The sequence below is a fragment of the Mytilus californianus genome, unplaced genomic scaffold, assembly GCF_021869535.1.
Source record: "Mytilus californianus isolate M0D057914Y unplaced genomic scaffold, xbMytCali1.0.p SCAF_3, whole genome shotgun sequence".
Lineage (NCBI taxonomy): Eukaryota > Metazoa > Mollusca > Bivalvia > Mytilida > Mytilidae > Mytilus > Mytilus californianus.
This window is the reverse complement of record NW_026262679.1, coordinates 42,470,219-42,497,853: the sequence shown is the minus strand read 5'-3', so window position 1 is coordinate 42,497,853 and position 27,635 is coordinate 42,470,219. Positions and strand designations below refer to the sequence as shown.

Below are 27,635 nucleotides of genomic sequence, written 5' to 3'. Positions count from 1 at the left end.
TGCCATATTCAATAAAATATAAGCAGATAACAATAGTTTTTTTTTTTTTTTTTTTTTGAAAAGGGGGGGCGTACGCCCATTATGCCCTTACCTGGACCCGCCCCTGATTTGCTACTGTCAGTTGGCTCGTATATGTGTTTCTTTTTGTTTTTTTGTGTGTTTTTTTAGCATTAAAAATATGTGAAAGTTTTGAACTTGATGACTGGTGCTGATCCAGGATTTATGGGTGCTAGGGACTGCCTTTAAAGGAATACAACAGTCAAATTTTTAATTGTTTTAAAGCTATATTGATTGTAAAGTGGCATTTGAAATTGAAATTATTCTTATATTTGATAATAAATTGATAGGAAGGTATTTTATTTCAAGTGCTCAATCCAAAATTAAAAAAGTGTCATGGCCAAACTGGAAAAATTTCTTGTAAGTTTTTTAAGGAATATGTAAATATTAGAATGAACATAGTGTGCTTATATATGAGGCCAGTAAAAGAAGACAAAGACATTTATTTTCATGAAATGTTTTGGTAATCAGATATACAAATTTGCCCGCTATCGTTCCAAATAGCAATAATAAGTTAATCTCAATCACTGATATTGATTTAATTATTCTCCCCTCACCCAACAAAGTCAGGGAGGGGAAATAGTGATTGGTGGTTTGTCTGTTTATGTGTTTGTTTATCCATCTAGCTGATGTTTTTTAACGAGGTCCAGATCAAAGCAATACAAATTATAAATGAATGATGTATTTAGTAAAGTTCTACACTCACATTATATTACAATGGCCTTCACTTAACACAGGAATGTCTGTAGTTAAGTTTTATGTTAGGTATAGACTTTAAAAACCACCAGTTAAACAGAAATAATTTTGTCATTTGAAGAATTGTGTTGGGTCACCTTAATCTTCATTTTTATGCATGAATGACTTTGGTCAAATTTTCTGTTTAGGTCATATTCTAAACAACTACAAATCATAATTGAGTAATGATCCTTTATCAGTTAAAACCTACTGTGCGAGACCCTCGTGGGTAGTTAAGGTCATTTAACCCCCTAGTTTTATCAGTTGATGCATTATGTATGGGACAAAGGTCCAGTCTAAAATGACCTTGACACCCACTAGTATTTAAAACAATTTTAATCCACTCTTGTTTCTGATAATGTCTGAATTTATTGAAATTCTTAAATGATGAGTTTTCATTTAATTCACTGTGTGAAGGCATGACATCACATCGACTTTTTGGACTTTTCTTCCATATATTCATTTTTAAATTTTATGTCAGAATAATATATAGATGTTTCTATATGTCGTGATGATGAAGTAGCACAAACATTCCAGCTTTAATGGTATATTTATTTATATGGTATCTACTTATTTAATCTTAAAAGAACTTTGTAGTAATATATATAGTGATTGGAATTTCCTTTAAGTCAATATATTCTACTATTATTGAGTGTCATATAACTGTATATGTCAAATGTGAGATAAAGTTCAATTGAGCCTCTTGTTTTGGGGTTTCACTGGCAGATCAATACTAAATGTTAAATTGATTATATTTTAGTGTTAATATTTAAAAGTATTTTAACTTTCACTTTTAGTTTTATTATACATGAATCATATTATACACTTAAATAAACAATAATCTATATTGATGCATAATAGCTATATAGAAGTTTTGTTTTTGTTAATATTTTTCTGAATTACCTTTTACATTAGTTTTAAATAATCTTTTCTTTCACTTCCCAATTTAAGAAAATGGCTGTCTATTATAATTGGAATTTCCCTTTGCTATTTTTTACCATGTCAGATGATATGCATTGAAAGGGAGTTAACTCAAATTCTTTACTTGGCTACAAATCATTTTGTTGGATTGCACTTAAATTAGTACAAGGGTAGCTACGGTATATTGCTGCTATGATCTTTAGCTGAAGCTGTTACATCTAATGTCTGCTGGTATGACGTTACAAAATATTTGAACCCTTAATATATATAGTTCTTTAAGTAAAAACAAAATTACCTTGATCATCATTTATTGTCCTGAATATGTATGAAATATTTTAAACTATGAAGACAACAATCAAACAATTAATTATCATAACCCTGTTTGAAAAAATATGGAGTTCACTGGTTTATATCTGTATGTCTGTCCTTCTGTTGTCTCATCAAATTAATGACTTACTGTAATTGTAACTTAAAATCCTTTATATAAAATGTCTGAAATTCTTTGTCCTGAATGGATCTGGTCATAATTTGTTTAAGGTTTCCCGCAGTTGCCAGCTGTAATCTTTTGCCTTCCATGACAAATTATATTCTAACTGAACTATTTATAATTATTTTCAGCTACTTCAGACAGAAAATTTAGACTTAAAACTAACGCCATATAAAGTATTAGCAACAAGCAGCAAACATGGTAAGTGAATTATATAATTATACTCCACTTTAAAAGCGTTTGCTAGTTTGAAATCACACTGTACATCCATTTGACTTTACAGAACAACTTCATACTTGGTCAGCAGCTTAAAATAGATGAGTTGTTAAGTATGTGGAATTTTTTCCCTTTCAAACACCTGCATCTTGTTTCCCCATACTTTTAACTTCACTGTACAGAAGAGAATGACATGGTATCATACCTGTCAGCCTATGAAAATGAAAATGCAGGTCATGACCTGCATTGAAGAAGAAAATCTCAGGTCATAACGGGTACAAACTTTTTTCAGCTGAATTTAAGTATTTATGGGACATTTCTTTATATTTTAAATGTAATAGCTTCCAAAATATGTTCACATGGTGATGTACTGACTGAAAATAATTTAAAGCTTTAATTTTATTTTTCCTTGCCATTGTATTTTGTCATCAACTTAACAATAATAAATTGTAACGTGCAAGTGCTTTTTGGATCTGTGAGACAACTCCTTACTATTTGCCAATATTCAAAATTTAATGTGTTGAATTAGAAATAATATTTTTGTCACAGTTTCAGATACATTGATTTAATAGAGGGGATATCCTTAGCATGACAATAGATGCATTTTTATTAAACTTTTAGAAGGTGAAGCTGTGCATTTATCTGTAATTCAGCAGTATTATTTTTTGGCTGGGTTGAGTCCAAAAGTAGCTAATAGCATGGGGAAGTTGGGTAGATGGGTGGCAGGACTGGCTGTGAAATCAACTCCTACAGTTTTCAAACCCGATTCGTTAAACTTCCCATGAATATTGCATATATGCAAAAATGGTGCACCTGCTATTATGGAGTTATTTCAGGATTTTCAGTCATTTTTCAGCAAAATTTATGAAAAAGGGTACAAGTTTTCAAATTCTTCTTCACCTTGGTGTAATAGCACTACCCTATAAACATTTCACATTAATTAGTCCCAAATAATGGAATCTGGCTATTTGAGACTTTGACCCCTTTTAAATTATATATTTGTTTAATCTAGTAATCTAAAACAAGTTTATTATTAACTTATTAATTGCCAGTAACTAATGACCAAGGACCAACAAGTACTCCAATGATCTTTTTTTTTCTTTAAACAAGGAAGATATACATTTGGAAGATTGGGTTTAACTGTTGTAATGATGTAATATCTTTGAAAAAGTGGTTAGATATAATTTAATTACTTCTAAAAATCTTATTAAGGAGCAAAAAAGCTTGATTTCTAATCAACAAGCACCATTTTGCTTGTGAGAAGGAAAAATCAATTAATAAAATGATGTCAGAAAGGAAGATGGGATTTTGTCTATGACAATTAGAAAATATCTGTGATCATTTATAACACAGATATATTCAAAATGTTCAACCTAATCCAGAGTATATATGCAAAAATTTCACTACAGCTATATATAATGAGTAAATTTTCACATTGAGATTTAAAAATTTTAGAAATAGAAGACTCTTTATAGATGTATACATTTTCTTACACAGGTTTTGTTCAGATGATTGAAGAATGCCTACCTTTAGCAGAACTATTAGCAACAGATGGGACTATACATAATTTTCTAAAGAAGCATGCTCCAATGGAAGGAGCAGCCTATGGTATCTCACCAGAGGTCATTGACAACTATATTAAAAGTTGTGGTAGGGTTTAATTATGTGCTGTAGACACTCTTTATTTGAAGTTGTTGCTATGTATCTATACTACTAATATAAGTTATATGGTTTGCTACTGACACCCTACAGATCCATAGAGGGTTAGTTCAATCCATAGGGGGTGAGGCCGAAGTCCGAATTTCCTATGGATTTTATTCACCCTCTATGGTCCGTAAGGGGTCAGTAGTGAACCGTATAACGAATTTATCGCACGCTGGACTTTTCTGCTGCGTTTTGTAGAAAAATAAACAATGAAATACAACAACATTAATAGATGACGTCACCATTAACAGTAGACATGACGTCATCAACCCCTTATGAAATTTACTAACCCCCTACGGATCAACAGAGGGTCACCATGTGACGGCATTAAACTAATCACAACATGATAATTTACCCATGGTGCGATAAAGGAAGAAACCGATTTCATTGAGCCGCAACTCCTCTAAAACCATACAAAGTGGGAAATATTTGTGATATGATGTATAAATGTAGTGTTTTGTACTTCCTAAATTTGTCTTTGAAACAATCTTTTTTGCACAGAAAACGCCAATTCTTTAGAAAATATCCAAATTCGGAGACCGTTATTGATCCGTGTCTTAATTGCTTCCTCGCATGCTCAGTCGACGTACTGCCCGGGAAATCTATTATACTAAAATAACGAGGTCATGAACTGTGTCATTATACAGGGATTAATACTACTAAATTCAATCTTTGTCACATGAATTTTCCGGTTGTAGTAAGAAAATCAGGACGGGTTCAAACTGAAAGAATTTGATAGCAGAGAAAACTATGCACCTTATAATCCGCACGACTTTCAGATGACAATACGAATACTAAAAATCCAGGCTTAAAATAAGGCGTAGGTACTTTAATTGTGTCATGTATTTGTGATGTCGCGGGTAATTTCTAGTTTCATGTATTGGAAGAGCTTTGGTCTTAAAAAGGCAAAATAATCATGGATGAGATTGATCCTCATGATAAAGGTCCTGAGGTTACATTTTCTTTTAAATAAGAAACATAGTTTTTGATCAAACAGTAGATCATTGTTACCTAATTTCTGTGTTATTGATACATTTTATGTTTTCCATTTTAATTCTGAATCAGAAACCGTAAGGTGGGAAATTTTTAGTGAAGGCTTCTTTCTTTGCTAATTTTGCAAAAACATTAAAAATACCCCCCCCCCCCCCCCTGTAAATTTTATCTATAAGGAAGATTCAATGAAGAAGCAAGAGAAACAAGAAAATATATCTTCTTTTCCAGATTTGTTCCTATATATTGTGAATTTAAACTTTGCAAAAAAAAAAAAAAACGTTTCACAGCATTACTTTGCTTTCATTCAATTACATATATTTAAACTACCTGCATTTATCATGATGATTGGATTTGATACAATATAGTCGAATATTAGTTTTTTTTAATACTTACACCTATATATCATTAAAGCAACTAGATATCCTGCATTTGTCATGATTTACCATAGAATAAGATCAAATTGCTGACAGACTCCCTCTAAAACTAATGAAATCTATACTTTTGCATTAACCATGATACATACATATTATAATTTCACATGTACACATTTTCGTGTCGTCCGAAGACGCATTGGTTTTAGCACTCTAACTTTAGTTTAAGTGAATGGATCTCCATGAAATTTTACCATAAGGTTCAATACCACGGAAGGAAGGTTAGGATTGATTTTGGGGGTTATGGTACCAACAGTTTAGGAATTAGGGGCCAAAAAGGGGCCAAAAATAAGCATTTTTGTAACTTCCAGACAATAACTTGTGTGTAAGTGTATGGATCTCTCTGACATTGTACCACAAGGTTCCTATATATTTATATAAATTAATAAAATGTTGAATAACACACAATCTACTTGCTATAAAAATATCACCCAGTTTGGGGATTCCTAATTTCTAATTGATCTGAGAGACTTTAGTTCTAGTTGTAATATTACCATACTTTTCAATTCCCAAATATTGAAAAATTATATTAAAAACTCAGTGCAAGATCCATAAGATGATATATTCCTACCAGCTATTTCAAAGAGTGCTATAATTATAATCTTCGTTGGAAACCATATAAGGCGCATATCACCTGCAATAGTGGAACAGAATATCTTAATCTTTCTCAACAAGGCACAGGTTTGAAATTGAGCAATGTGTTATTGCTTTCTCTAGAGGAGTGTAATTGAGCTAACGTTTTGTATGGGTAATAGCGATTCTTGGTGAACTTTGTAACTGCAAATAACTATACAGTAAACTATGATTACTCCTTAAGAGTAGTTATGATCTGGAAAATGAAAAGGTGTAGTTATATATATAGTTAACATTTTTGTCTTTATTACAGCTGGTTACTGTGTAGTGACATATTTACTAGGTGTTGGTGACAGACATTTAGATAATTTACTTCTGACAAAAAATGGTAAGTAAACACAACAACACAGCATTACAAAATATGAAAAGTATGGGATTAAATGTGATTATAGGAAAATGAAATGCTTAATTTATTTTTAATTTCTGGTAAAGTATTTTGTTATATTGGATATCAATATTTCTAAGATCATTTATATACTTCTAGACGCCTTTTGGTCTTTTTTTGTGTTGTTATGTTGCTGTCTTATTGGGGTATTGCATTCATCTATTATTCAAACAAAACAAAACAGTATAAAGCAGAAACTTGAACAGGGAGATCCTTGATTTTTTAAAAAGATTAAAAATACTTAAATATCCTTGTTGCAAAATGGAGTTGACTGATTCAAGAAAACATACTTGTGGTATTATGTTCAAAGTAATTCCTCCCTAATGTTAAATTAATTATGAAACAAAAAATGATTGGAAATCAATTAACTGTTATATTTTACTGCTTCTTTTATTTATTTTCAGAAAAAACTATTCCATGTAGATTTTGGTTATTTGATTGAACGTGTTGCTATATTTTAGTTTCGTTTATTTCTAGGAAAATTATTCCTTGTAGATTTTGGTATAATACTTAGATTCTCTGTTATATTTTACGGTTGGTTTCATTTATTTCCAGGAAAATTATTCCATGTAGATTTTTAGCTCACCTTGCCCGAAGGGCCAAGTGCTTGGGTCCGTCGTCATTGTCGTCGGGTTCGTTAGCTTTAAACAAAAATCTTCTCCTCTGAAACCACTGGGCCAAATTTAACCAAACTTGGCCACAATCATCATTAGGGTATCTAGTTTAAAAAATGTGTCCGATGACCCCGCCAACCAACCAAGATGGCCGCCATGACTAAAAATAGACCATAGGGGTAAAATGTAGATTTTGGCTTATATCTCTGAAACCAAAGCATTGAGAGTAAATCTGACAAAGGGTAAAACTGATTATCAGGTCAAGATCTATCTGCCCTGAAATTTTCAGACAAATCTGACAACCTGTTGTTGGGTTGCTGCCCCTGAATTGGTAAATTTAAAGGAATTTTGCAGTTTTTGGTTATTATCTTGAATATTATTATAGATAGAGATAAACTGTAAACAGCCATAATGTTCAGCAAAATAAGATCTACAAATAAGTTGTCATGACCAAAATTGTCAGTCGACCTCTTTAGGAGTTATTGCCCTTAATAGTCAATTTTTAACAATTTTTTGTAAATTTTTGTAATCTTTTACAAAAATCTTCTTCTCTGAAACTACTGAGACAAATTTAACCATACTTGGCCATAATCATTATTAGGGTATCTAGTTTAAAAAATTTGTCCGATGACCCCGCCTTCCAACCATCATGGCCGACTTGGTTAAAAATAGAACATAGGGGTAAAATGCAGTTTTTGGTTTATATCTCTGAAACTAAAGCAGTTAGAGCAAATCTGACAGGTGGCAGGGTATAATGCAGTTTTTGGTTTATATCTCTGAAACTAAAGCATTTAGAGCAAATCTGACAGGTGGCAAATATGTTCATCAGATTTAGAATTATCTGCCCTGAAATTTTCAGACGAATCCGACAACCCGTTGTTGGGTTGCTGCCCCTGAGTTATTAATTTTACTAAAATTTTGCAGTTTTTTGTTATTATCTTAGATATCATTATAATATCTAATATCTAATACTATTAATTATGAATTTAACCTTATTTTACATGATTTCCAAAGCATCAGTAAATACAGGTGAGTGACACAGGCTCTTGAGAGCCTCTAGTTGGTTATTAATTTTAATTGAACATGTTGCTATATTTTACTGTTTTGTTTATTTCTAGGAAAATTATTCCATGTAGATTTTGGTTATATACTTGGACGTGATCCAAAGGTTCTTCCACCACCAATGCGACTAAGCAGAGAAATGGTAGATGCCATGGGAGGAACAAATTCTGATCATTTCCATGACTTCAAGAAACACTGTTACACTTCATTTCTTGCACTGAGAAGGTAAATGCATTGGATTGTTTGTTACCATGATAATGATTGAAGAAAGATAGGAACCAGTTGCATAATCATTTATTGAAGATCTTAAAGAACACATAGTCACCTTTTAGTTGAAGATAGATACATACTGACTGAATGGCACAGGAACACTTTATATTGCATTCTAATTGATTATCCATTATGAGGCACATGTGAAATCATGTTCATTGAATGCTCATTGTGGCGAAATAGTAGAGAAGAGATACTTTATAAATAACACATAGCTGAGAGGGTGATAGAGCAGATTGTTCCGAGAAAACATTGTCAACTGAGGCGAAGCCAAGGTTGACAATGTCTTTTCGAGGGGTAACAATCTGCTCTATCACCCTCTCAGATATGTGTTATTTAATTTATTATACTGAATGTTCTGTTAGTACTGTCTATTAAATTTCAAATTCAAAGTAATAAACTATGACGTCTTGTACATAACAACTATCCATATTTAATAAAGCGCACACTTGATCAAGCGTCTTGGTGAAGGGTAATAGAGTATTTGCCATGGAATAGAGTAAATTGTCTCTCTCATATTAACCAATCAAAATCTGGCATTTTGACATGAAGTATAATAAAGTATATTATGTAGCCAGTGATTGGTTGAGTGTAGGAACACAAATTGCTTTTGAAGTATCTTGTTGGTGGGATATTGAAGTACATGATATATTAGCATAATAATCACAATCACATTAATGCATTTAGATGGTGCTGTCTGTGCATACACCTATGTCATATATAAACTGGTTCCATTTATTCAATGACTGGACTTGAATTTATTCTGACTTTCTGGTTCCTTTTAGAGTCAAAATGTTCTTTATATGTATCTATCTGAATGTTTTTCCATCAAAAGTTGAAAAAAAAAACACTTGTAAATTATGTCAGAGGAAATATTTATGTTGATGTGAACTAGGTATTTCTTCCTTTTATTGTACAATTAGACTAATATTTTAAAATGCAAGTATTTTTACCATTTTTATTTCAAACTTTTAAATTGGGAGGCTGCTTCTGAGACTCCTTTAATGTCTACTCTAAATTTTTTGCAAGAATGAATTGTTTTTGTAGTAGTTACTCTTGTATTAGATAACATTTATCTAGATTAGACAAGGAAGCATACACTGTCTTATATGTCAAATAAACTTCTCAATTGTTGACCTTAAATGGCTATCTTGAAAGGAATATGTATAAGTGAACTTTTGAACCTTACTTACAAATGAGCATTGATATGGTTCCATAAGGATACAATATAAATTAAAATATCATTCTCAATTAGATCTGAAATATATAGATTTTTGTCAATCTTTAAAAAAAAATTTAACCAAATTGTTATGCTGATGTATATTTGCTATATATTTACAGGTCTGCTAATTTGATATTGAACTTGTTTGCCCTGGTTGTAGATGCCAGCATTCCTGATATCGCATTAGAGCCTGATAAAACTGTGAAAAAGGTAATGTCATTTTGTTTACAAAAATACTTGAATCATTTGATTAGTTGATTGCTAGAGATGCTGTGGCTGCCTTTCTCCATTTGACAGTCCAATGTACATACTTTGAAACATGTGATTTTTATACGACCGCAAAAAAATTGCGTTCGTATATTGCTATCACGTTGTCGTCGTCAGAAGACATTTGGTTTCCACACAATAACTTTAGTTTAAGTGTATGGATCTCTATGAAATTTTAGCAAAAGGTTCAATACCACAAAAGGAAGGTTGGGATTGTTTTTGGGTGTGATGGTCCCAACCGTTTAGGAATTAGGGGACAAAAAAAGGGGCCCAAAACAAGCATTTTTCTAGTTTTAGGACAAGAACTTGTGTATATAAGTATTTTGATTGCTCTGAAATTGTACCACAAGTAGAAGGTTGGGATTCATTTTGGGGGGTAATTGCCCAAACCGTTCAGGAATTAGGGACCAAAAAGGGGCCAAAACAAGCATTTTTCTAGTTTTCAGACAATAACTTGTGTTTAAGTGTATGGATGTCTCTTAAATTGTACCACATTTTACAAAAAGAAAATTTCTTCAAATATTATATTTTTGGAGGGGTGGGGGGGGGGGGGGTGGGGTGGGGGTAAAAAAGATTTAAGAAATTATCAATTTTCCCCCAAAAAAAATTGGGGGTCACAATTTATTTTGCTAATTCTTTGTATATAGTATGAAAACAGATTTACTAAGTATTGTGCAACAGCACAGTGTATTGCTCAACAGCAAGAAATCTTCAATTGAATATAAATTCAAATCATATAACCAATTTCAAGTTCTTTGACTACATTTATTCTGTTTCAGAAACCTATAATGTGTCAAATTTTAAATTACAATCCAAATTCAGACCTGTATCAAGCTTGAGTATTGTGTCCATTTTTGCCCCAACTGTTCAGGGTTGGACCTCTGTGGTCGTATCGAGCTGCGCTCGACGAAGCACATTTTTTAATATTAAAAGTAAGAAATAAGAAAATCCAGATGCACGGGATACATTAAAAAGAAAATATATTTGTAATAATAGATGTATTGTTATCCATGCATGTATAATTGAATGATTTGCCTAAGAGAGAGGTGGAAGATACCAAAGGCATAGTCAAACTCATAAGTTGATAAGGAACCGACAAGGCATGCCAAAAAAGAAAATGACAAAAAAACACACAACAGTCTAGAAGACACAACTAAAAAAACTATAGACTGAGCAACGCAAACCCCAACTAAACCCTGTGGTGATCTAGGTGCTCAGGAAGGGTAAGCAGATAATGCTCCACATGTGAATGACATATTGTTTTTCACAGAATACTCTACTACTCTCTGCTGTAATACTAATAAAAGTTTACACATTTGAAAACCTAGCTGAATACCAACCACCAGAAACAGACAAAATGCAAACTTAACTTTATCTTTATAAAAATTAATAATAAAAAAAAGAATCAACATGATAAAATAGGTTTGAATCAGTAAATATTAGGACAGAGGTGTATTTAACAGTCGACTCTGTCGTGGTCGAGCAGCAGTAAACAAGACTATTATTGTTGAGATGTTGTTCTTGCTAATTTTTACTTAATTTTGCACGTTTTTCTGGAAAATGCTCCCCTTGTTTTCATGAAAGTATGTTGCAAATAATTTACTACATTAATTACTTTATGTTATCAATTTATCAGGTACAAGATAAATTTGTACTCCATTTGAATGATGAAGAAGCTGTACACTACATGCAAAATTTGATTGAAATCAGTGTAACTGCTATGATGGCTGCTGTGTTTGAGAATCTGCATAAAATGGCCCAGGTAGGTACAATGAAACTGAATAATAAAAGTTTAACGAGAATCAAACTTAAAGTAATTTGTTCGTAGTTATATATGATTGAATGTTATCCCTTAATAACACATTGTGTTTATAAGGAATATGATATGAATGGCAACAAAAAATGCCTTGTGATCAAAAAGATTCTTAATGCAACAGTAAAATGTAGATTTGTATACCTTCTTTGTGATCAAAAAGGTACTTTTGATAATAAACATCAAAACTAAAAGCTATTATGTATTTAGCATTTATTCATTCCATCTCTTAAGTTCAGAATAATTACATCTGGACCACAGAAAAAAGGACATCTAGGGCAATATGCGTAATTGATTTTTCATAGGTGGTAATTCTAATGTTTTCCTCTGTAGCACAGTCCATATCGTAAACCTGGATATGCATGATGGCTCATTTCGAAGCTGAGACATTTTCACATATGTGGTTAAATTTTGGGGGTAGGAAGTGTGATTCATTTTCCTGTAAATTAGCACACCCCGAAAATCCTTTCATGATGCAGCTCCTGGTGGTAAAAAATCCCTTTTTTCACACAATAAGTTCTTTGAAAATTTAATTCTTTGCATACATTTAATAACTCCATAGTTTTAACCCATTTATTCTATTATCCTCTACTTTTCAAATCAACACAAATGGTTAAGCTCAGTCACTTGTTAAAAATAGAAACATGTCCAATATCACTACACAGAGATTTTTTGTTTAAGCAAAACTTTTGTGTTCCTCAAGTTCACTTTTTCACCGAGAAAAGACGATATCTTGTGATTTGCTATTGTGCATTAAAATACAGCAATTATACTTTTCTTAAAATATTTGTGTCTGTTTATTTGCATATTTTAATGACCAGCTGCTAATTAATGGTCAAATATTGGTGTAAAACACTTGTATCAAATTGTACTCGTACGAAGAGTGTTATTTCCCTTGATTATAAGCTACTCCTGTAGACTGGAATAATAATAACATAACAATGTCTTTAGTGTGTCATGTTGACTTACTATTTTACAATATTCAATGATTCCATAAGAAGTAAAACCCTTTTTCAAGTCAATGACATGTGCCTTTCAGGGTCTCGATCATGCATGAAATTGTAAACAAAGTTTGATTGTGCCTAAAAGAAGTGCTCCAGCTCTGTGCCAGTAAAACATTTCATATGCGCAAATTGTTGCTGATCTTTAAAAATAATGTTAATCAAGAACCAACTGTGATAACTAGGTATTTATAAAAGACAACTAACCTTCATTTTCACAATTTTCTCTGGTGTACAAGATGCAATCATGCATAATTCAGTCTGACAACTTCTAAAATAAATCTGATAAATTGGGGCAATATGCGTAATTGATTTTCCATCGGCGGTAATGGTAACCTTTTCCTCTGAAGCACAGTCCATATCGTAAACTTGGATATGCATGATGGCTCATTTCGAAGCTGAGACATTTTCACATATGTGGTTCAATTTTCGGGGTACGAAGTGTGATTCATTTTTCCGTAAATTAGCACACCCTGAAAATCCTTTCGTGATGCGGCTCCTGGTGGTAAAAAATCCCTTTTTTCACACAATAAGTTCTTTGAAAATTTAATACTTTGCATTCATTTAATAACTCCATAGTTTTTACACATTTATTCTATGGTCCTCTACTTTTCAAATCAACACAAATGGTTAAGCTCAGTCACTTGTTAAAAATAGAAACATGTCCAATATCACTACACAGAGATTTATTGTTTATGCACAACTTCTGTGTTCCTCAAGTTGAGGCGCATTAGGGATATTGACCCATCTACTAGCTGCGGATTCATTAATTTCATGGTTAACTACCATTTTTGCTCCAACATGAGTCATGATCATGTCCAATGTGTCCTGAAGACAAGAAAATTAGTCCATGCAATAGTCAAAGTAATTGATAATTTTAATGAGCAGTAAATACAATCAGATCATCATTAAAATGAAAAAGCTTAAAGTTCCAGTTGTTACCTATCCATTATGACATAAAAATGTTGTAAAGCAAAACAAAATTGACTCAATGACATAGGCTACCGTAAGCAAGCAAGCAAGTTGAAATATAAATAAATTATCAATTGCTACAAGAACACTAGAAATTAATCAATGTGCGTGTGGTCTGTTAAAAACAGATATTATATTGCTAGCATTTTGTGATACACTCACAATGAGAAATAATTATGGCCTATATTTATTTTACCCCTTGATATAGATGTTTTGAAGTTGGCCCATTTATCTGTAAGTCAGTCCATCAGTCATTTTGGTTACTAAAATTGACAGAAATTTGTGCAGGAAAATGGTTTTTGTATATATATATATATGATTGCATTCTTTCTTGACCGTTTGGTCACATATAATGAGAGGAAAAATCATATTGATTTTTTGGTCCATGTCTCAGATCAAAGAAAAAGTCAAGGTTAATAATAATAGACCAACATTTGTACAGGAAAGTGGTTTCCAGATTCTTAACCAAATGACTTATATCTCAATTGCAAACCTTCTGGACTATTTGGTCACCTATCCTGAAAAGAAGAGACCTATTGATATTAAGACCACTACATTGCAGGTCAAGGTCATAGGTATTAAAAATAGACTAAAATTCGTACAGAAGAGTTTCCAGATGATAAATCAAACTTTTTTTTTTGTAATGCAACCTTATTTGGATATATGGTCATTTATAATGATAGATTATTAATAGAATAATCTATTGGATTTTGAAGTCATTATGTCTAATGTCAAGGTCTTAATAACTAATATATATTTTCACTACACAATATTACAGTATGACAAATCATATTAAAAATGTAAATAGAAACATGTATGCCAGGTATGCCAGCAGTTTACTATAAACTCTTTCCTTTTATATCTGGGGTAGTTGGGTTTGGTATGTAAACTTGATCACTAAATGTCTTTAATTCTGAATTCAAATAATACATTTATTTTATTCATGCAAGACATGAAACAAAATAATGATTGCAAAAACATCAAAGATAAATATCATAATTAATCTATTTCATAATAACTTTTATTTTATTTTTCAGTATTGGAGGAAATGAACCAGCGGGTTCTATGCAAGAACTTTAATTAAGAGAATAACTTCATCAGTTTGTAATAATCAAACACATCAAGATTTTTGTTCTATTCATGAAGACATATAACTTTTGTTCTATGACTGATGAATATATCATTAAAGACAATTATACAAACTATTTCAATGTCTAATTATTCATGGGTAATGATTAATTTAATTTACTTTATTTGTTTCTTGTTTTGATGTGCAATATTTTATAATTTAATGCTATTTCATATATTAAACTATCATGTCTCTAATATATTATTATTATTAATGTCATAGCTTATCAGTCCAAAAAGGAAAGAACTGTATACTGTAAACCAACTAATTTTCGCGAGCGATTTATTTTCATGACTTTCGCAAGTAGAAAAATAACGCGAATATAAATCGTCACGAACATGTAAAACTTGGATCTTTCCTTATTTAACTACATCAAGTAAATTTAAATCGCTGTAAAGTGGACTAGAAATGGCTTAACGCTAAATAAAGTATCCGCGAAAATAAGTTGGTTTACAGTATCATGATTGTTTTTTCGTTTATTGTTTTGTACATGAATCAAGCTGTTAGTTTTCTTGTTTGAATAGTTGTACATTTTCATTTTGGGGCCTTTTATACTTACTATGCAATATGGGTTTTGCTCATTGTTGAAGGCTATACGATGACCTATAGTTGTTAACTTCTATGTCATTTGGTCTCTGGTGAAGAGTTGTCTCATTTGCAATTATATCACATCTTATTATTTTTATATGACCTTCACTTGGCATTTTTGTATTATTTTGTTAAATCTGCTTCTCTAAAATCAGTGGACCAACATAAACCAAACTTGGCCTATATCATCTAAGATTGGTATTCAAAAATTAATTCTGGTGACCCTTTCCACAAACCAACATTACTGCTATTATTGAAAATGAAACACGAGTAAAATCAACCAAAATGTAAAACAACAAAAATACCAAACTCCAAGGAAAATTCTAAACGGAAAGTCCCTTATCAAATGGCAAAATCAAAAGCTCAAACACATCAAAAGTATGGAAATCAACTGTCATATTCCTGACTTGGTACAGGCATTTCCTTATGTAGAAATTGGTGGATTAAACCTGGTTTTATAGCTAGCTAAACATCTCACTTGTATTACAGTCGCATATTATTCCATTATATTGACAACAATGAGTGAACATAACAAACAGATATAATAGGAATAAATGTCAAAAATAGGATTGCAGCAGTCAACATTGTCTTATAACCTTAATCACTATAAAACAAACAAATATGTCAACAAAGAAAATCAAAATCGCATATAGACAAAGCACATAAGCAAAAATGAATACCAAAAATGACCATAGTACAACACAACACAATGCCGAGATTTATAAGTACCAAGCCATGCCAAAAGGATATTACCAAAAATGTACTTTTATGATTTTATGTTGTAATGTTACACTACTGTTTCAGGTTAGGGTGAAGGTTGGCGCCTGTTAAAACGTTTAAACCCGCTGCATTTGTATGCACCTGTCCTAAGTCAGGAGCCTGTTCAGTGGTTGTCGTTTGTTGATGTGGTTCATAAGTGTTTTATCGTTTCTCGTTTTTTATATAGATTAGACCGTTGGTTTTCTAGTTTGAATTGTTTTACACTAGTCATTTTATGGCACTTTATAGCTTGCTGTGCGGTGTGAGACAAGGCTCCGTGTTGAAAGCCATATTTTGACCTATAATTGTTTACTTTTTACACATTGGGACTTGGATGGAGAGTTGTCTCATTGGCACTCATATCACATCTTCTTATTTCTATAGACAGTAAAGGTTAATAATTTACAAAGACAAATAAAAGAACACTATAACACGCAATTAGGATAATAAACAATGTCAGTACCTAGAATCTATACTTCAAGACCATAATGTATTATTTGTAAAGTTGATGAAACGGATTAAGATTTATCAATAAGGTCTTGGTATCGTATAATGAACTTTTTTTTAGAAAAAGGACGAGACGTTCTTTGACATAATCCTGGTTCATCAACTTTCTGCTCAGACACTGGTGACGTTTTGTAAAGTCTGAGTAGCAGCTGCAAGCTCTTGAATACCGAATGAGTTGTGAAATGTATATCCCATATGCAGATGACGACGACGAGGTTTTTAGGTCACCGGGGCACGAAGGGACCCATGTGAGCTTATGTCATCACTTGGCGTCCGTCGTCGTCCGTCGTCTGTCGTCGTCTGTCGTCGTAAACTATTTTAAAAATCTTCTCCTCTGAAACTACTGGGCCAAATACCTTCAAACTTTAACTAAATGTTCCTTAGGGTATCTAGTTTATAAATTGTATCCGAAGTTTTGATCCATTGACAAACATGGCCGCCATGGCTAAAAATAGAACATAGGTCAAATGCAGTTTTTGGCTTATATCTCAAAAACTAAAGCTTTTAGAGCAAATCTGACAGGGGGTAAAATTGTTCAATTGGTCAAGATCTATCAGCTCTGAAATTTTCAGACAAATCGAACAACCCATTGTTGGGTTGCTGCCACCGAATTGGTAGTTTTAACAAAATTTTGCAGTTTTTTGTTATTATTTTGAATATTATTATAGATATATATATAAACTGTAAGCAGCAATAATGTTCAGCAAAGTAAGATCTACAAAAAAGTTAATATGACCATAATTGTCAATTGACCTTTTAAGGAGTTATTGCCCTTTAAAGGCAATTTTACACAATTTGTTCATCAAGTTTGCTAACATTTAAAAATCTTCTCTGAAACTACTGGGCCAATTACCTTCAAACTTTAACTAAATGTTCCTTAAGGTTTCTTGTTTATAAATTGTATCCGAAGTTTGTATCCATCGACAAACATGGCTGCCATGGCTAAAAATAGAACATAAGGGTCAAATGCAGTTTTTGGCTTATATCTCAAAAACTAAATCTTTTAGAGCAAATGTGACATGGGGTAAAATTGTTTAATTGGTCAAGATCTATCGGCCCTGAAATTATCAGACGAATCGAACAACCCATTGTTGGGTTGCTGCCACCGAATTGGTAGTTTTAACAAAATTTTGCAGTTTGTTGTTATTATTTTGAATATTATTATAGATATATATAAACTGTAAGCAGCAATAATGTTCAGCAAAGTAAGATCTACAAAAAAGTTAATATGACCAAAATTGTCAATTGACCCCGTAAGGAGTTATTGCCCTTTAAAGACAATTTTACACAATTTGTTCATCGTTTGCTAACATTTAAAAATCTTCTCCTTTGAAATACAGGTGAGCGATTCAGGCTCTTGAGAGCCTCTTGTTTTTAACGACCTTGACTACCCATGAGAGCCTTGCACGTTCGAAGTTGGTATAAACAATCATAGAAAATTGTAAAAATTGTAATAAAGGACCAAATGATACTCAAACTTACCTGAAATGATATTTTTGGTATTCTCTTAAACTGTGGCAGATGACCCGACTGCCAGCAAACATGAGCTCCACCTTTTCAAAAATAAAATAGTGGATTAAAAGTGGCCGATAATTCAATAGGTAAAAAGTAATCATTAATGCAAGCCTGTGAATATAGTCATATAAATAGCTGATTTTAGACTATATTAGTGTAATGAGAAGTTGCTGATTGACTGATTTCAAAGAAGTCAACATCTTTTTCACTTATATAATGTAACAGATCAAGTATGAGTTGACAAATACAACCAATGGACTTTTAAACTTTCATGAACATGACAGTTTTAATGTGGACAAAGAGCTGCTTACCCTTCCGGAGGATCAAAGATCCCTCGGTGTATTGTTATGATTACTGATATATTATTATTAACTTGCCTGAAACGAATGTCTCAGGATGCAAGTCATAGGAATATAACAGTGTAAACTATTTGTATAAAGCTTTATCATTGGTAAGTAAGAAGACCATGTTATTCTTTATCCAGTTGATGTAGCATACATTCGTTGTCCTTTTCCTAGAAGTATATAGAATTATTATACTGGTAGCTCAAATTACACAAAACTTATATATCCCTCTTTATACCAGCTTGTACCACTACTAAATTATCTGTTTTTCTAAAAAGTTCACATACTCCCGTTAACAAATTTATTATTTAATATTGCAATTATGTCCATCGTACATAGAAGTCCGACATTTCATTCATTTAAACATATTCTGGTGAAATCTTAGAAAAAGTCATTTTTAATTTTTAATTCATATAGTAATTATTCGTTTTTGGTGTAGTTTTGATTTTTCTTTTTAGCTACAATTTCACATCATCTGTTAAAAAAAACTTGGTAAACAAATTGAATTAGCTTTTGATAATTCAGGTCTTGATTTCATCTTTTGAAGTAATCACATGTCTTTCTTTAGATATAAAAATCTTTGTTCGTGGACATATTCAGACATGAATTATATTTCTTGCTTGACAGTGTATTTTTGTTAGCTATTATTATCAGATCATCAAATTTTCGGAATTCCTATGGGAACTAACTGTGTGACTTATTGCAAGCACTTCTTCTTTTCTTTTTCTCTCCTGCAAAAAACATCAGAAAGAAAATAAAAGAAATTCTAACATTTTTTTCTTTAACCCCGTCAACATTTTAGGTCAAGTCTGGGATGATTGCTTTTTACATATACTATATTTGGTGTATTGATTGATTTCAGGCATTCATGTTCATTCGGCAGCTTTCACCTGACCAGCTCATTTTCATAGTTCAACGTAAAGGTTGTGGTGCGGTTTGTTTTTCAGATACTGTATGCAATAGGTTTTCCATATTAGGGATACGGTTTGATTGTAAGTTGTCCGACTTCACTAATTAACTTGAATGGTAAAATTTGTATTCTTAGCTCATAGGTCTGGGTTGGGGCTTGACATGTTTTCCTGTTGATAACCGACCTGTATTAGTTAAAGAACTAAACAGAATGGTATGATAGTGGTATCTGTCAACAGAGTGACATTCCTTATAGAAAGAGAATGTAATAATTTTATATTAGCCAAATGGTTTTATTGGTAAGTCTTCTTATAGTTCAAACTATAGATCATTTCATTCCTGAAAATATGACTTATTTATAATTTTCTCCTTACTCAACGTCTTTTTAAAAGAGCTTGTCTCACAGAAAACCATGCAAAATTTGAAAAATCGTCCAGGAGGGTGGTTAAAACTTTTCCAGCTAATGAAGTTTTTTGATATCTTAGGTTCAATGGAAACCAGAAAATATGTTTTAGACTTCTCTGAATTGTGTCTATTTTTAGTAACAAGCTAATTTGCATAATTGAATAAAATTAGCTAAAAAAAACCTTCAAATATATGTTTAGTTGAAAGTACTTTAAAAGTCATCAAATTAGTTCTATTGGGTTTCTAGTCATTTATATTGTGGAAATATATATGAAAGATCATAAATTATGCATTTATAAAGCATTTTCTATTTTTTGGCACACTTAAAGGGTGCTCTCTTTAATGCCTTATTTTGTATAAACAAGGAATTATTTGAATCTGGAATAATTTTGAATTCTGGAAAATTGATTAGAAATGTATGATGAAAACTAACCCAACTAAATAGGGTTAGCCATGCGTGCATGGCTAAGGTTAATTTTACTTTCACTATCATTTCAGTATGAACTAACTAACCCACCTTAGCCATGCGCGCATGGCTAACCCTATTTAGTTGGGTTAGTTTTCATCATATATTTCTCATCAATTTTCCAGAATTCAAAATTATTCCAGATTCAAATAATTCCTTGTTTATATGTCATTTACTAGCCAAGTTCAAGTCACTGGTTTTCAAAAAGGTGAGCACATAAATACATGAAATAAATTTCTTTACACACCTTTTTATTGGATTAAAAAAATATAAAAAATCCACCCATGGCAAATTAGTAGAAATAGCCTTATTTTTAACTCTAAAAACCCACCTCAAGCCTTTTCCCACATTTTTTACTAAACTAATTTTGGGTATATATCAAACAAAATATGATGTTATTATCATTTTAAATGTTCAATTTTGAACATTTCAAAGATTTTATTCAGATAAGATACTTTGCAAATGTATAACATCTGAATAAATAAGATATTGTAACTTTCACTAAATAATTGTTATCAAGAGTTATCTCCCTGTAAATTGTTCTCCATAAGACTATAAAGAAGGTAACTGCTCATATGCAGACCTCCCTGACACTAGCAACAAACTTACTAAGCCTTCTTGTGTTAGTAGGACCTTACCTAAGCTCTTTGAGTGGCATAAAGATACATCACACTTTGTATTGATGTCAATATTGCAATATGAAGAGAAAATTCTTGAGTATTCTCACATTTTGTCAGCTCAGTGCTTGTGCACGAAAATGTCCTGTCACTGAGTGTCAGATATAATAGAAACGAAGAGCTGACACAGAGAGATTATATTGAGGTGAAGAGAAGAAGGAATTTAGTTTGCTGTTGCTATTATGACCACAATGAACGTCAAGTTAAAAGCAGGTCTTGGACTTCCGTACAGAAAACTGAACAGACACATACAGCATGTAAACTACAGCAGGTAAATATAACAAATGAATCATTGTCTGCATATATAATATTAAGCACCAAAGAAGGGTCTGCCAATACACACCCATTATAGCCAGGGGGGATTCGAGGGGTTAGTATGAAGCCCCCCCCCCCCCCCCGTAAAACAAATAAGCACTGTGTAAGTCGATGTTCTGTTATGATTGTATTGCGAGTCAATGTAACCTCCCCTTGGAAAATCCTGGCTACAGGATGGGGCCTGTGATACAATATCTATAGTTCTAAGGAAATTTAACCGCAGCTGTAATCATTTTACAGTTTAGGATTCCAAGTCCAGAGTCTCTGACGAGCCCAATTAAGAAAATCTTTCCGGGGGGTGGGGGTGGGGGGGGGGGGGGGATTTCCCGGGTAACAGTCACCAGGGACAGTCTATACTTTGTTAGTATAGAAAGTCCCTGCAGTCACTTTTTTGTGACAAATACATATATCCATCATGTATACATGTACATAAATATTAATGTCATGAATGTAATTTTGGCAAGATATATAATAATACATGTATTTACTAGATATAGGAAGATGTGGTATGAGTGCCAATGAGACAACTCTCCATCCAAGTTACAATTTATAAAAGTAAACCATTATAGGTCAAGGTACGGCCTTCAACACGGAGCATTGGCTCACACCGAACAGCAAGCTATAAAGGGCCCCAAAAAATTTACATATATTTCCAATAGGCAATACATTTTTATATGCCCGTTTATGGGACTTATTATGGTATAACTTTGTAAGTCCATCCGTCCATCTGATATGGCATTGAGAAGTTATTGAACTTTTATTTTTGTAACAGCAACAGGAGCTAATGGCAAAGCTGTTCATTTGTCTCTTACATTGCAAACATACATGACATATGTACCAAAACCAAATTTTAGGCATTACATTTCAGTATAATTTTCGATCAATAATGTTGCAAGATTTTTTGTGAAAAGAGCTCAAGTTGTTTACAATAACAAATGATTAAATACATAAAATAAATAAAAGGGTTAATAAAGTCAGCAACCTAATGACAAAATTTTCCCAAATCAAAATCATTGGTGATATATATATCCTTCATACATGTCGTATGTATTATCTATCAACATGCAGATTACAATAACAGGTGTAGTACATGTATCATCTATGTCAAGCTCTAAATTTTTCGTTATCTTTCATATGAACTGGGAATTAATTTAACAGAAACAGTGGTTGTCGTTGGTTCTTGTCTGTCATATATATATATATTGGTTTTTCGTATATTATTTTGATATGAAAATATGCTGTTAGTTTTCTCAGTTGACATTCTTCATGTCCAGGACTTATAACCAGTGATTCTGTATGAGTATGGGTTTTCTTCATTGTTGAAGGCCAAATGGTTGCCTCTTATTGCTTACATACATGCACTTCATTTGAACTTTGGTGGATAGTTGTCTCATTGGCAATCATACCACGTCTCCTTATTATTTTTATAACAATCTGCTAATAATCCCTCATTTTCAATTGTCAAAATTTACACTTTTTGTTTAAAACAATTATCGATCATTATACAACATAAATGTGGATTGTGTCCACATGTGGACACAGATGATGCCCCCGCTTGCATATCATATAGTTATAAAGCTAAGGGACATAACTGAAGAACGGTAAAAGTGACGCTACCCAAATTTGAACTGAGTTTTGTGGTAATAAGCATTGTGTGTAAGTGTCATAACATGTGGTTGAGGCTAACTTAAGTAGAGAACAGAAACGAAAATTTCAGCAATTTTTATATTTGTAAACACGCATAACTCTAGAACGGTTGTGTATAAGTTTTATAACATTTGGTTGAGACAAACTAAAGTTAGAGAATGGAAACGAAAAATTCAGCAATTTTTATGTTTATAAACGGACATAACTCAAGAATGGTAAAAGTGACGCCACGGAATTTCGTACTTAATCTGTATTATGTAGTAATAAGCATTGTGTATAAGTTTCATAACATTTGGTTGAGGCAAACTAAAGTTAGAAAACGGAAACAATATTTGTACTTGATCTTAGTTTTGTGGTAATGAGTATTGTGTATAGGTTTCATAATGTTTGGTTGGGGCAAACTTAAGTTACAGAATGGAAACTAAAAATTTTGCAATTTTTCGATTTATAAAGGGGCATAACTCAATAATGGTTAAAGTGACACTACCCAAATTCAACTTGATCTGTGTTTTATCAGTGGAAGGCAAAATTAAACATTGTATTGTATAAAGCATTGATTGTAGTTGATTTAACTATAATCATGGACAAAGGAAGATAACTCTAATTTAAAAAAAAATTACTTGAATAATGACATTGATATTTTTGGAAAAAAAATTTGTAAAGGGGCATAACCGGAGAACAGTAAAAGTGACACCCCCAAAATTCAAACTTGATCTGTGTATTGTGTTACTAAGCATTGTGTATAAGTTTCATAATATTTGGATGAGGCAAACTTAAGTTAGAGAACGGAAATGAAAAATTTTGCATTTTTTTCATTTATAAAGGGGCATAACTCTAGAACGGTTCAAGTGACGCCACCAAAATTCAAACTTGATCTATGTTTTGTGGTAATTAGCATTGTGTATAAGTTTGATAACATTTGGTTGAGGAAAACTTAAGTTAGAGAACGGAAACCAATTTTGGGACGTCCGTATGTATGGACGGACAAGGGTAAAACTAAATGCCCCCTCCGCATTGAATTTTTGGTTTGCACTCCGTCTATCTGTCTGTCTGTCTTTCCATCAGTTCGGAAAATCAGTTTACCTCACATTTTTTCTTTGTGCTTGAAAATATTGATTTGATATTTGATATCTATTTTCATCATAACAAGTTACAGATCAAGTTCAAATTTTGTTCCGTTCCGATGATTTTGCCCAGAGTTATGGTCAATAGACTTAATAAATTCACTCAAATATTCAGGTTTCCGCACATTTTTTTATCATGGTTGTAGATATTGACTTGATATTTATTACAATACACCATGCCAAGTTATAGATTAAGTATAGCATTTTGCTCCAGTATAATGAAATTTTAACCGGTAGGGGACTATGTATTGCCATGCATGATACTATACTCTCTCACTCTCATAATTATTGTCATGATTGAAATTCGTTATTTTAAAAATGAGTAAAAGTAAGTTAAAATTTAAATTAACCAATTCTGTTTACATTTCAATGTTAACCATGCAGGCGAAATCGAAATTGTTCTCAGGGCTGGAATACATGTATTTTTAAGGTTGGGATTTAAAAATCTAATTTAAAGTTATCATATTAGTATGTACATACATGTACATGTATAGTTACATCAGTTTTTTGCACACATCATGCACATGAGTAAAAGGAGATGTGGATTATATGTCAATGGGACAGCAACCCAACATCATTGTCGATTGTATTAAAATTGTTTTTTGTTATATATATATAAGATGTTGTTTCTTTCTGTCATATTTTGGTTTCTGTTCAAAAGGGTTATATTTGTATATCTAACAATGTAATTTTTTCATGTTTCAGGTCGTCCAGGCTATTCAGTGAGCACATACTTTCGAAGCTATTCATTGCTAGAGCAGTATAACTGATATGTACAATGTACAAGAAAACAAGCCGCCTATGAATGAAATTTCAACAGTCAAAGCTACTTACCGTTTAGCATGATGCACATGTTAATTTTTTTCTGTGCATGTCCTGATCTGCATAAATCATGATAGAAGTTGTGGAGAAATTTCATACTTGAAAAAACATGTACAAAATGTTTCAAAAGGATAGAAATTATAGTACATGTTTAATAGGATAGGACAAGACTGAATTTCCAGGCTTCAAAGTGCAAATATTCATGTGTGGATATGGTCGATATATTGAACTTAGCAGTTATGTAGGATACTGAATAAAATGTCAGCAGATATTCAGAAAATGGAGTTGGAAAGGCTACATAGCAGTAAGAGAAAAGTATTAAGATTCACACTGCAAGTCCAAAACTACTTATACATGTATCTGTGAAGCTGGTGTAGAACTGGAAAAATTCCATATTTTATGTAATCATGGTATTTAGTCATAATCATGATAATCATGATTATAATGAAGCTCCAAATTACATAAACTGCAATAGTTGCCCAAGTTGGATAATTTGTTAAAAAGGAAACCGATTAACAACTTAAAAAACTAAAAGAATCAATGCATACTTTCTGTACGAAAAATCAGAGACCTCAACCACCAAACAGTTAGTTTCTGAAAATGAAAGTGAATAAGTGACGATAGAGAGAACCTACCCAAAATAAGAATTATGCTAATCATGGTAGATATTAGATGTGTTGATCTTGTTTTTGTGAATATACAATGAGAATTATAAGCCAGAATGGAAGTGACAATTCATAGAATAGTACAAAGACAAAGATATTGCTACTTTTGCTGTAAATTGAAAGTTGATCAGTTTTTGCCAAGTCAGCTGGTATCAATGATTTTATGAACTATAAATTCTATAATCATGATAATGATTAATCATTTGAATGTCATTATGGGCTATTAAAAAGAAATGTAAAGGATTCAGTGTCTTATTGTATAAAAACAAACAAAAAAAGCTAAAATTTTGTGTAATTTACACTGGAAAAAAAAAGATTCTGATTTGTTTTTTTTAGTTAAAAATTGATAAAAAAATATTCTGTCATCACCTTTTCAAACCTGACCTACATGTAACCAAGCTCTTTTCATTTTGACTAATGTTAGGATTTGTGTTTTTCTAATTTTACAGCCTCCATATCAGGTACTATTGGACCAAAATATTGAATAACGGGCATAATTACACACAAATTAATGTTCATGAGTAGCATGGAAAATTTCCAACAACATTACATTTGAATAAATATGCGGATTCAGCACATTTCTGTGCTTATATTTCATTATGATTATTAAAGTACATATAAAAACAGGTGCCAGATATACTCAAGGAAACAGGTTAAAGACAAAACATGCAATTAGCAGTTTCAAATTGCTAATTGCATGTATTTTGAATCTAACCGTCTTTCCATGAGAGCTTTTAGTACTTTGATTATCGTTTTCACTATGATTTTGCTTTGAATTAATAAGAAACAGCAGTCGAAGTATAAAATCACTCATTTTGATAAGAATTGCACCCTAATTTGTGACTTTGTGTTAAGAAAAAGTTTTTGTTACATGAAGTTTTTTATAAAAATACTTTGAAAAATAGCCGTACAGTGATATATAATAAATTTATTTCTAAATATTTGCCGTGGGTGGATTTTTTATATTTCTTTAAGCTATCATAGTAGTTCATTTTGATATATTCATCTTTTAATTACAGCTTCACCTTTTCTATATTTTAGCATTTCTTCAGGTCCTAAATTTGGTAAAATAGCCAAATCCTCAAACACCTGTTTAATAAATATACAGGCCCTACTTAAAAAAAATCAAATATATATTTATTACTTACATAATTTTATTTCCTTAATAATGCTTTATCACATGCATTGGGCAAAAGAGATATTTATCATGGCTAGAACTGTTTATTTGTTGGATTAAAATTCATAAAAAAACCTTGAATTTGGAAATTTTCCCGTAAAAAAAAGGGAGAAAATAGATGGCGCTGTAAAACTCTGCTATCCGATAAAATTTAAGCAAAAAATTTTGCAAGTGATATTGGCATGGCCTAAGTGTTGTGTGTACCAAATTTCAAGAGATTCCGCAAAATTCACTCCTGGACACTTTTGCATGGTTTTCTGTGAGACAAGCTCTTAAAAAGCACATATCTTATATATATATATATATTGCATTCAAACACTCTCAAATACCTTTTCAGATGGACCTGATAAGTTGAGTATTTCTTTCATCATAGATTGCCTCACCTTTGAAAGACCATTTGGCTGTAATATTACATCCCCAAAACTAAATCTTACATGAACAGATCTTGTGGCTGCCGATATTTCAAATGAAGTACATTTTTTTAAGTGGTACACTTAGATAGCACCATGTTTAGATTAAAATATTAACATATTTTAAAAAAACACCTCGAATATTCCACTTTTGGTCAGTTTTTTCATCTTATTTTGATAATGATAAAGTCACCGCCTACCTTAACCATTTTTATATCTTGGTAAACATATGTTTAACTTTTTTTGAGTTATTCTTTCTGTCCACAGTTGCTGGGATGTTTTCCAATGAAAATATCATGAAAATCTTTAAGAAATTTTTAGTTTTATTTTGTGTTATAAATTTTTCATTTTGAGAACATTCTAGTGACTTTTTCCAGATATTGACAGTGAAAA

The 27,635-nt window shown here is 31.9% G+C and overlaps 2 protein-coding genes and 1 long non-coding RNA gene across 15 annotated transcripts in view; 2 read left to right on the top strand and 1 right to left on the bottom strand.

Moving 5' to 3' along the window:
- The window catches only part of LOC127734608 (uncharacterized), a 120,788-nt gene that overhangs the window by 22,916 nt on the left and 70,237 nt on the right, over positions 1 to 27,635 (bottom strand). For 3 of the 9 annotated variants that reach the window (XM_052244575.1, XM_052244574.1, XM_052244581.1), the window contains exon 1: positions 1,696 to 1,788. The exons of the other annotated variants lie outside the window; for them this stretch is intronic. The gene's annotated coding sequence lies outside the window, so the exon portion shown is untranslated. Of the gene's footprint in view, positions 1 to 1,695; positions 1,789 to 27,635 lie in introns of those variants that run through there. 9 annotated transcript variants of the gene reach the window in all.
- The window catches only part of LOC127734602 (phosphatidylinositol 3-kinase catalytic subunit type 3-like), a 123,842-nt gene that overhangs the window by 51,397 nt on the left and 44,810 nt on the right, over positions 1 to 27,635 (top strand). The window contains exons 17-23 of one of the 5 annotated variants that reach the window (XM_052244559.1): positions 2,332 to 2,401; positions 3,914 to 4,066; positions 6,431 to 6,505; positions 8,295 to 8,463; positions 9,850 to 9,940; positions 11,634 to 11,759; positions 14,821 to 14,843. In XM_052244559.1, the coding sequence (XP_052100519.1) occupies positions 2,332 to 2,401; positions 3,914 to 4,066; positions 6,431 to 6,505; positions 8,295 to 8,463; positions 9,850 to 9,940; positions 11,634 to 11,759; positions 14,821 to 14,835 (699 nt within the window). In that variant the 3' untranslated portion in view covers positions 14,836 to 14,843. Of the gene's footprint in view, positions 1 to 2,331; positions 2,402 to 3,913; positions 4,067 to 6,430; positions 6,506 to 8,294; positions 8,464 to 9,849; positions 9,941 to 11,633; positions 11,760 to 14,820; positions 15,110 to 27,635 lie in introns of those variants that run through there. The other 4 variants (XM_052244557.1, XM_052244560.1, XM_052244561.1 and 1 more) reach the window with 4 other exon arrangements.
- On the top strand, positions 20,581 to 25,898 carry LOC127734620 (uncharacterized). The gene is made up of 2 exons (XR_007997676.1): positions 20,581 to 21,353; positions 24,874 to 25,898. It is a non-coding gene; the product is annotated as an uncharacterized LOC127734620 (long non-coding RNA).